General features: G+C 36.5%; 2 protein-coding genes across 5 annotated transcripts; one reads left to right on the plus strand and one right to left on the minus strand.

Moving 5' to 3' along the window:
• Window positions 1–360: 360 nt before the first annotated feature.
• Window positions 361–2,320, minus strand: LOC142541393 (organic cation/carnitine transporter 1). The gene is made up of 2 exons (XM_075647928.1): window positions 1,780–2,320; window positions 361–1,642 (listed from the first exon to the last, which is right to left on the minus strand). Exons 1-2 carry the CDS (start codon window positions 2,195–2,197, stop codon window positions 450–452), a joined length of 1,611 nt encoding a protein of 536 aa, XP_075504043.1. The 5' UTR covers window positions 2,198–2,320; the 3' UTR covers window positions 361–449.
• A 2,145-nt stretch (window positions 2,321–4,465) lies between these two features.
• LOC142542282 (TITAN-like protein) lies at window positions 4,466–8,942 on the plus strand. Of its 4 annotated transcripts, none has more exons than XM_075648845.1 (7): window positions 4,466–4,811; window positions 4,901–5,027; window positions 5,659–5,965; window positions 6,100–6,176; window positions 7,043–7,091; window positions 7,275–7,690; window positions 8,579–8,942. In XM_075648845.1, exons 1-7 carry the CDS (start codon window positions 4,486–4,488, stop codon window positions 8,594–8,596), a joined length of 1,320 nt encoding a protein of 439 aa, XP_075504960.1. In that variant the 5' UTR covers window positions 4,466–4,485; the 3' UTR covers window positions 8,597–8,942. The 4 variants fall into 4 exon arrangements, with proteins under 4 accessions (XP_075504960.1, XP_075504962.1, XP_075504963.1 ...); XM_075648847.1 differs by having other exon boundaries at window positions 7,311–7,690; XM_075648848.1 differs by having other exon boundaries at window positions 7,046–7,091; window positions 7,311–7,690.
• Window positions 8,943–10,813: the final 1,871 nt, after the last annotated feature.

A 10,813-nucleotide genomic window follows, 5' to 3' on the forward strand; every position in this document is an offset into this window, starting at 1 on the left:
AGAGAGCTTTGTGATTTTCTGCACCATATATTTTTTCAAACGAGTTGGCGATTTGATTGCAGCCAGCGGTTTAATGTGTATTCGGCACCATATGTAGAAAAAAAACAATTCTTCGGAAGAATTTTCTGTTTTACAATATGCTCTATATATATTATTAGCTTGCTGATTCACAAGGTTCTACTGTTGACAAAGAATCCATGTTTGATTATAATTCATTGAATTCATTGATCAAAATTAATATGTAAATATGGGGAAAATTATATTATGATATTGTTCTTTGCGTTTTTTTCAGAATTTATATTTTTAGATCTTTTAACTTCACTTTTAAGAAAATGAAAAATAGAATGCAAATACAGTGTATACACAAGCCAGTAAAGGTCAAAGACAAGACTAGGCATCTGAGTATCCCAGATGCCAGTAATGAGGATACATGCTCCTAAATAATATTTTCACATATACACACCGCCTAATTCCATGCCATAATCTCCACTTACACGATCCAATTGCTCCTCCACTTCCTGCTGCTCTAAAGTCTCATACAACGGGCAATTCTTGGTCTCAGGCAGCCACAAGATAAAATATCCACTGATAATGGAAAGAACACCGAAAACAAGCAACGAAAGAGACGGACTTAATCTCCCCAACACAACCAGCAAAGGTGAAATCGAAGCCCCCAGCATCAGTGCCTGCCTCAGCATGGAAACAGCGAAGTTCCTTATATTTGTTGGAAAAAGCTCTACACAATAGATATATAAAACATCAAATGCCGTTGAGGCGGCCATGAATCCTACCGCCTCAACCATCAGCTGTGGCAGACTCCCCTTCTTGTGCTCTCGGGTGGAGAAAAAGATGCAGGAAATGCACGAAATCCCGGCGAGAAAAGCCGAGCAAGAGAACAGGAGACGGCGATTGGTGAAGCTTAAAAGAACGCTGCCAATGAAAACAGCGGGGATCTCCATCATCGCGTTTATGGCAACGGTGAAGTAGAGATTGAAGTCGAGGTTCTCGACGTTTAGTTGGATTCCGTAGTACACGAATCCGACGCCAAAACCGGTTAGCATAACCATGGCCATTCTCTTCATAGCCCATTTGGTGCTCCACAGTTTCTTTGTAGGGGAGGAGTTTCCTGGTACTTTTTCCATGCTTGACGGCTCTAAAATACAAATATTTTGAGGCAGTTCTCTCCCATTCATTCTTGCGTATCTTTTCAAGATTTCAAGAGCTTCTTCACTCCTACCCCTAACAACAAGCCACCTAGGAGACTCTGATACAAAAGGTACGAGTATAAATATCGAGTAAACAAGCGGGAGAAATGACATAACCTTGTACAAATTTCTCCAACATGTTCTTGTCGGGTAAGCAATCAAGGGAATTGAGAGAAACCCTGCTGCAAAGAAAAAGAAACCGTATTGGCCTACTTGACCCCGCCATTTTCGGCCAACGGCCTCTGTCGATAGCACAAGGCAGCATATGCCGATGCCCGAACGAGAGAACCCATTTGCGAATCGGAGGACTGCATATATCCATATGTTTGGGGATGTGGAGGTGAGGAAGGTTGTTGCGGAGGTTAGAATACACGAAAGCAGCACTGCTCTTTTTCTTCCGAGGAAAGCATCTGCTAGGCGACCATACACAGCGGAGCCTGCATGTCACAGGATTCCACGAAGATGAGGCAAATTACTCCTTTCTTAAACAAAGAAATGATATCGTAGAATTAAGTAGAAACCTATCGAAGCTATGTTCCAATAAGAGAATAGTTTGAGAGAAGAGTGGACGGACCTATGAGGGATCCAACAAAGTAGAGTGACGCTGGAACGGCAGCAAGAAATCTGCGATCACAAACCAGTCCCCATTCAGCAATGGTGGAGCTTGCATTTCCGTTACTCCACTCCCAAGTCCCCGGCTTCAACCCACAAACAGAATCCGTCCCTCCCCTCCGGCCACCGCCGCCACAGTTCGTCTCAATGCACCGCCAAGAATCCGGCTGCGCATCGGTGAATATCGTGACCAATGTGCTGTGAGAATCAAATATCCAAGCTATGGAAACCAAGAATACTTGCAGAAGCTGTGAAAACCCAAACGATCCCACGTGCTCTTCCACCACTTCATCCACTGTGAGCTGCAGCTTGTTTCCAGTTCCACACGGTACTACTTTTGAGCTCCGTTCAATCACAAAGCTTTGTGCTTCTTCATCCATTTCTGCTTCGAGTTAGTTCTGGTGATAACGACAGCTGAATTTGTAATTTACGTATGTATTTAATTTCCTCGGAATTACCCTTTCTTATATAGAATCAAAAGGAGATATTGCAGGGTAACGAATTGCACTTGTCTGTAGCAATTTCCACCTGCCTTGAGTTAGTGAAGTGTTGTTTGACGTGTTAATGCACTGAAGAAAAGTTGGGTTTTGTGATGCATTTAAGGTGGCAATCTGAGTAAGACACAATGGTAAGCTAGCTTTATTAATGAAAGTTTTGACTTTTTCCCCCTCAAATATATATATTGAATTGTTTAATTTCTCACACAGACTAAAAATATAGTTGAAAAATTCAATTATACAAACAATTTTTTATTTTATCCTTATTTATTTAGTTAGTATTTTAATAGTATATAAAAGTTGTTTAAATTAATTGATGCAATTAATGATAAGGATTATATTAATAAAATGATAAAATTATTCTCTATGTATTTGGGATAAATAGAAAAATCAACATGATATATTCCGATTAGGAAAAAACTTGTTTGAGACGGTCTCACGGGTCGTATTTTGTGAGACGTATTTCTTATTTGAGTTATCCATGAAAAAATATTACTTTTTATGCTAAAAATATTACTTTTTATTGTGAATATCGGTAGGGTTGACCCGTCTCACAGATAAAAATTCATGAGACCGTCTCACAAGAAACCTACTCTTCCGATTAATTGCATAATCCATTAATTATTATTCATTAAACTCAGCGTAAAGTTTATGGGATTCCATGGGGTTCGTACGTGTTGATTACATTGGGAAACATATAACAAATGTAATGCATGCAAATTACACATGTCTCGTGTCGATGTATGATATTCTAGTCCTTTCTCAACATGTCATGTATATTAATTTTTATATATTTTTTAGGTTATTTATAAAATAAAATTCAAGGAAGTCATAAATTAAGGAAAAATCGATAAAGATCATATAATCTAACTTATCCATATAAAGACAACTAACGCGACCCCCCTTCACTTATAGATTACTCGTATGGATACTAAATTTTCATATAATACATTATTATATTCGAGTACTTTTTCGTATATATAAAATCTTAATTGTGGGTTTTTATCAAAGAAAATTGTATTTTTATCTTGTAATTTAATGTTTTTCATTTTTAAATTATCATGTCATCGATCAATTTACGATTTTAATTTTATAATTTGTATTTTTTCCAATTTTAATTTTTTTTTGCACGAATGAATGTCGATATAAAATAATTAATTTTGATAAAAAAAAAATTAGTCTCCATCATGCATGCTTAATACCAAACCACAATATATGTTGATGGAGACTGACACCCATTTTTATTGGCAAATAATACGTGTTCATCACCATGCACACTAGACTTCCCCAGGAACAGGAATATTCAAAACAAAAATTTGCGTGAGATGATTTTCACGGATCGTATTTTGTGAGACAGATCTATTATTTGGATCATTCATGAAAAAATATTACTTTTTATGCTAAGAATATTACTTTTTATTGTGAATATCGATAAGGTTGACTCGTCTCACAGATAAAGATTCGTGAGACCGTCTCACAAGATATCTACTCTTACAGTATATTGTCTTCCTTGCACACAAATATATAATTAAATATAGAATAATCATGGTCACATTTCCACGATAAATCACCAGCGACAGAGCGAGGTGGTGGGTGCGATTGTCTCTGTATTTTTTTAGTTTGATCGACTAAGAATTTAAAATTAATTATATATTTTTTATGTTTTCTTGATATTTGTTTTTGCCACACATGAAATTGTCAGGTAAATGATATCCATGTCTTGCTAAAAAAATAACCTATAGACATGCAACACATACTTTTCTGTATAAAGTTCAAGAATTTACATGGAATTAGGGGGACTTCGGTTGATCCAAGAAGAATGATCGGATGACAATTTTCCTCACTAGTCACTTGTTTGGAGTCCCACGTAGAAAACTCGAAACAAAGACTGAGATGTCTGTTTTTTTGGATTCAGAGATTTTTTAAAATTCTCGAAATAGTTAGGTATATTTTTATAATATTCGTTCCAAAAATATTAAAATAATAATATTATTAATTTTTTTAAATATTATTGTCATTGAAACGATACTTATCACATTTTATTTATTTATGAATACGGTCGATATATTTTTTTATTTACATGCTTAAAAAAATTGGATCGATTATAAATTTTTATACATTAATATTAATATTTTGAACAACCTACAAAAAATTATTAATTACGTGATGGGATGAATGAATTGCAGTCCACGAACCCTAGCGAAGGCCTCTCCGGCTCCACCATGGATCGGAAAAAGAAAAGCGATGAGCAGCAGCTACAATTCCAGTTCTGCGAGGTCTGCAAACTAAATCACAATCAGGGTCGCCGCCATATCTACTTCCCCAACCACAAGACCTCGCTTCGCCTGCTCCTCGCGCGCTTCCAGTCTAGACTCTCCGGCGTCAGGTTCTTCCTCAGAACCCCAACCCCTGTACTTCCTGAACACGCGCAGACCAGCCGATTGTGGTGTGTCTTCTGTGATTGTGATGTTGTCGAGCTGGGGAGCCCCTTTGCATGGTTGGTAATTTGAGAATTGTGTGTACCTTCTGGCTCCGTCGATTTTCTTGTTTTCACTGTTCACGTGAACGCGTGGTGAGGTTTTTCAGTGGGAATGCGATCGAGCACTTGGCCAGCGGGGAGCATTGCAGGAGAGTGAAGAGGTTCATTGGGAAATATGGAGGTGGAATGGACCGTCTGGACTTGTTTAGAATTTCTGAGGCGGATTTTGATAAGGTATTTTGAGTCATAGTATAGGAGACGAGTTTCCCATTGGTTGGTTAGAACATCATTCATTGTTGTGTATATTGTAGTTCTCTGTCAGTGAAATTGAGGGAATATAAGTGTATAATCACAAATCAGCATCACTCGAATTGTTGAAATGCTGGATAGTTATTGACTATTTTTCTGTGGTTTTGAACTTTTTGAACTTTTTGTTTAAAGAACTTGACGAACATGATGTTTTCTTCCGATGCTTGTTCGGTTCCAGAACTTCCTTACGACAGTTAATTCAAACTCTGTTCTAAACCCCACTTTCAGCCCTATACTAACTGAAAAAGTATCTAGAATAGTTGTTCTACTATCTTTTCTGCTGATTTCATTGTGTAGAAGAGGTTCATTAGTAAGCAGTGAGATGTGTATCTAGCGTGCTGGAGCAATAGTTTGCTGGTTGATTATTTTTCGGGTTTGATGTTCCAACTTTGTATTATTGAAACTCATTAATAAATTATGGACTCTGAATTTTCTTCTTCGTGGTTGCTGCGTATAACTCTTTGGCTATCTTTTTTGTTATCTCAACCTTTTATGTTGTATATTTTTATACTATCATGATAGTTAACACACTTACTTTGTTTACCTGTACTTTCAGTGGGAGAAGAAATGCAAGTCATTGAAGACTGTAGCCGCCAAATCGGGGTCTGTTGGACCTGTCATTGGACCATTGAATAATATCCACAATGAACTGAACCCTGACAATGTTAATAGTTTTCTTAAAAATAATGTCAGTTCTCTTAATTTTAGTGTAACAAACGATGTTGTGCCTTTACAAAGATATACGAATGAAAGAGATCAAATATCCTGTTCAGAATTATCTTCTATGTCTGAGATTGGTTCTTCTTCATGCTCGCTTGTGGATGCACAAGTGGGAGACATACCGGTCTTGAAGGTTTCAAAAGGTTATAGATTGCTCGTCTATGCACTTCAATAAAAAACATGGGCCCTGAACTTATGTGCATACATTCCATTTATCACTTATTTGGTGCATTACTACAGTTGGACAACTAATCTTATTGTCTATACATTTTGTCAGGTTGCATGATCGACCAACGTTCCTTCAACTCTCTTCACAGGGAATGCCCTTCTTATGGACCTTATTGCAATGGTTCTGTAAGTTTTTTGCACTTTATAATATACTGTAGGATCATTACCTCTTATTGTGATCTGTTGGATCTTCCCAGATCTTACTTATAACATTTTGTTCTGGCGAAGTTTTTTACTCTTATGCATCTATGTTGTATTCCAAAAGTGCGGATGAGTCACACTCAACTGTTCTATTTACTTGGAGAACTTACGCTAGTGTTGATTCTGGACATGTAGCTTATGTGAAGTTGGTGATCTTTCAAATTAAGGGGCTTGTTTACGTTCTTTTCGTTTGATTTGGTGCAAATGGATGTTGTGATTTGAGAAGAACAAATCTGCCAAAAAGAGGTTGACCGTTTTGTTGTCCTGCTTTAGTGTCGTGGTCCTTTTGTGTGTTTCTTTTCTAAATGATCGATTTTGTGAGGTTTGTTTTGTGATCATGACATTTTACTACTATGGTTTTTATTCTCTGTTATTAATATTATTATTATTTTGTTTCGTTTTACATTCTAAAACCAGCTTAATTCTTTATTTTCATTTTTTTAGTGAAGTGAGTTTTTGCTCACTTTCTAGAATTTGGCACGTTTTGTACTTCACACTCTCTCGTTTTGTACTTCACAGTATCTTGTTAAGTAATGGATTTTTTCTTTTCTATAATATCGTAAATAGCATGATCTCTTGAAGTGTTTGTGGCTGTATGGTTAAGCAATTTGAACCTTTTTCTTGTTTAAGTTCATGATTCTTCTTTGATTTTATTATATGCTTCGGTTTTCTGTTTTGGCAGTTGCAGTGTCTGTTGAGGTTGTTTTGAGAATTTGATAACATGGAGGGTCATGTTACTAAATATGCATGATTTTGGTATTTTGAATTTGATAACACCATTGGTTATATAGCAGGTTCCCCCAGGAATATCAATAGCTATAGGAGAGAGCAAAACTCAGGGTAATTTTGTATATTTTGTTGACGCATCTTCTTTCTCCGTTATATCTCTCAGTTTTACTTCAGATGTATCGAGTAACCATTTGTAAATGCCTGTGTATAATCATGTTCCTTTTTACATGGCCTCTTTCATTTGAATTCAGAATAGTACTGTCTTAAGTGAAGTTCACCTTTTCCTCTCTGCAGGTTATCTCACGCAAATTTCTCATATTCCTCATAAAGGCACTGATGGAAATGTTCACACTGGAGCACCTCCTCCATGGTTTGATGTATCGCAAGGCAATCAGCTTGATTCTACTCGGAGACCAGAACCGGGCAACCTTATATCTCCTAAAATAGGAAAGTCATCAAGATTGAACCCAAAACGAGTTGGAGCTGCTTGGGCTGAGAGAAGAAAGCTCGAGTTGGAATTGGAAAAAAGAGGGGAGCCTTTGACTAACACTTTCAATGCTAATTGGCTTCCTAATTTTGGCAGAGTTTGGCAAGCCGGGACCAGAAAGGAATCTAGAAAAGAGTTCCAAATGGAGAATACATTGTCCTACAAGGAAGACGTTGAATCAGAGAATCGCATGCCATTACAGCCGTACATCAGTAAAAAAATGGTAAATTTTGCATTCGTGCTCTGTCTCATCAATTCTAGGTTTGTTCACACACCTGAGCTGGATTTGTTCTGGATGTTTTTGGTGTTCACATTATTTGCATCGCTCCTATGCTTTTGTGGATTGGGGTCTGTTTGATAAATATTTCTTCATTTATCTTTTCTATACTGTTTTTTATGTGTCTTTGTCGGCAATAAACTTGTATAAAATTATTTTCTTCAACACGTAAACTCCGTTTGGACAAGTACTTATAAAATGTTTTTTATAAAAGTGTTTTTAGAAAAATTTATAAAATGTTTTAAAAATAAATATGTGTATGAACAACTATTCTACGTTTTTTGGGTTGAAAATTTTTTTGGAAGACTATTTAAAAATATGATTTTATAGTTAAAAACAATTAAGAAGATGTTAGAACAAATGTTCTATAAAAATCTTTTAATTCTTGTTTAACCTGCGTTTTATCAGTTGTTCTTTGAAAACTATATTTGGAAAAAAAAAATTCAAAAACATTTTACAAAATCTTATACAAACTTATATTTTAAATTTTGTTCACTTATAAAACACTAAAAACGTTTTTAAAGTACTTGTCCAAATGGAGTCCTAGCTTTTATCCTCTCTGTTTTTTCCCCTAAAATGTAGTTGGTTAGGGGGAATTTGTGATAGCAAAATGCAGTGACTTTTTTCTTTAAAGGGAGCACCAGGGAGCCAATCCCATTATTCATTTGGTTGTTGGCTAAACTCCTTCAGCATGTGCTACCGATCAATTCTATGTGTCAGTTGAGTTAGAGAATTATGCCTGAATGCAGTGTGGAATGAAACATTATACGCTCAGAAGAATATTGTTTTGTGTCTGAAATCTTAAGGCTTGTTATCTTTTTTTTTTTATCGCAGCGAAGAGACACGAGCTGAGTGATGCATTTGATTTCATATTGGGGCACACATGGTGTCACTACCGCGATTACTTTTTCAAGTAGCCTTTTCTTCCCCCACAAATTTTGGACAGGCAGAAGATGAAGTTATGAATTGCACAAGGAGAAACGAGACTGTCAAGTCCGTCCTGGAATGGTATTTTGAGCATTGGTTTGGCCAACATAATGCTGGTAGTTGCTCATTGATAATGGAAAATGATGATTATTTCAAGCGTTGATTAAATTGTTTCATTTCTTTGTAGTACTAAGTGGAAAGCTATGATAGTTCGGTAACATGAGAATGTTATGTGGAATTCTATTTCTGGAATTGAACTGAAACTACTTGTGTTTTGATGCTCAATCGAGTGTAGCTAAATTTTGTGAAAAACATTAATTGTTCTCAAATTGAGTTTATATGTAAATTTTTTGGTTCGAATTTCATTATGAGTCAAAACTAAGACTTAATTAACTAAATCGGAAAAATGTCACACTATAGCAGTATCTCAAAGGTGTTTTGTATTCATATGTATTGATAAATATTAAGTAAATTCTACATGTATTAATAAATGTTAACCTTTATATACACATTTGAGGTGGTAAATATTGGGGTGATAACGGGACGGGTTTGATCAAACTTGAGACACGTTCCGCCCGACCTCACCCCTCTGCACCTGTGAACCTGTTTTTTAAAAAATACAAAATAAACATTTTAAAAATTAGTTAATTATTAAAATTATTTTTACTTTATATTAATAATATTTAAGAACAAAAAAAATTAAATTATATCAATTTTTATTTAATTAATAATTAAAAAATAAAATGTCTAATTATATATATATACATATTAAATATTTCATAATAAAAAAATATTTCAATTTAGGCAAAAATTTGTGTGAGACGGTCTCACAGGTCGTATTTTGTGAGACGGATCTCTTATTTGGATCATCCATAAAAAAATATTATTTTTTATGCTAAGAGTATTATTTTTTAATGTGAATATCGGTAGAGTTGACCTGTAACGACCATGGGCTATCCCGATCTTGGGCTCCTTCAAGGGGCTTTTTCCCTCACGGGCTTTCCCATGCGCCATTACTCATAGGATTTTTCCAGTCCAAGCACTGGAGCTTTTACCTTCTCAGGATTCGAACCCAAGACCTCCTGGACAGCTCAATTGGTATTAGGATTGCTTTGCCAAGACCTATATGTCCAGTAGGTCTTGGGTTCGAATCCTGGGAAGGTAAAAGCTTCAGTGCCTAGGCTGGAGAAGTCCTATGAGTAATGGCGCATGGGAAAGCCCGTGAGGGAAAAGGCCTTTTGAGGGAGCCCAAGATCGGGATAGCCCATAGTCGTTACATGACCCATCTCACAGATGAAGATTCGTGAGATCGTCTCACAAAAGACATACTCTTCAATTTATTATAAAATAAAATTATTGATGCGATCCGGGTGAAATGAGTGAGTCGGGTCAGGTGCTCCACCAGATCTGCTATCAATAATGTTGTTCAAGAAAATGAGCACAGTAGATGCATCTGTGAGCTATAGCTTCCACTGTGACCTGCAGACAAGGAGATGAACTCGTGAATGGGCGCCGGAAGGGTGTCCGGTGCGGCCACTCCGATGCTTAAGTCAGCAGGTTGAAGACAAAGAACACAAGCTATATATGTGAGAATATATGTGTGCTTGGGAGTTCAAAGATTCAGGGGTCCTTTAAATGAGATGCATACCTGTTATTTATAGGAAAGACAAACAAGGATTACCTCGATTTGCGCGTACACCTACCACTCATAGCCTTTGATGTTGACTTCCTGTCAAACCACCATACCCTTCCATCATGTCACATCAATAGGATTCTGTCAATTACGCTTTTTGAGACAAGATCTTATCTTCTGAAACACTTGAGTGCGTCACTGTTATCGAGGTAGCCCGGGTAAAATGCCTCCCGGGAGTTTATATGAGAGCCCGGGCTTCTGGTTGCCCGGGGAGTTGAGCCTGAACTTGCACATGCCCGGCTTCAGAAGAATCCATCATGCATAATGACCATGATTTGGGAATCCACTTGTTATCTCGGGTTATCCATGACCCGGGCTCTTATGGGGTATCAATTATGTATAAATATTTATTTTTCAATATAAAAAAATTTAATTATATTATTAATAATATATATTTGCAGGTACGGCCAAATCCGGGACCTGCTCCAGATTTATCATGTCTAAACCCG

This window comes from Primulina tabacum, chromosome 4 (assembly GCF_025594145.1).
Source record: "Primulina tabacum isolate GXHZ01 chromosome 4, ASM2559414v2, whole genome shotgun sequence".
NCBI lineage: Eukaryota > Viridiplantae > Streptophyta > Magnoliopsida > Lamiales > Gesneriaceae > Primulina > Primulina tabacum.

What these genes read in the sequence shown, in the direction of transcription:
- LOC142541393 (XM_075647928.1), bottom strand. Translation starts at nt 2,197, where the DNA reads ATGGATGAAGAAGCACAAAGCTTTGTGATTGAACGGAGCTCAAAAGTA. An exon ending in CTTTGTTGGATCCCTCATAG is followed by an intron (nt 1,643 to 1,779) that starts GTCCGTCCACTC and finishes TGTGACATGCAG; the next exon opens with GCTCCGCTGTGTATGGTCGC.
- LOC142542282 (XM_075648845.1), top strand. Translation starts at nt 4,486, where the DNA reads ATGAATGAATTGCAGTCCACGAACCCTAGCGAAGGCCTCTCCGGCTCC. An exon ending in CTGAGGCGGATTTTGATAAG is followed by an intron (nt 5,028 to 5,658) that starts GTATTTTGAGTC and finishes CTGTACTTTCAG; the next exon opens with TGGGAGAAGAAATGCAAGTC. An exon ending in GGTCTTGAAGGTTTCAAAAG is followed by an intron (nt 5,966 to 6,099) that starts GTTATAGATTGC and finishes ACATTTTGTCAG; the next exon opens with GTTGCATGATCGACCAACGT.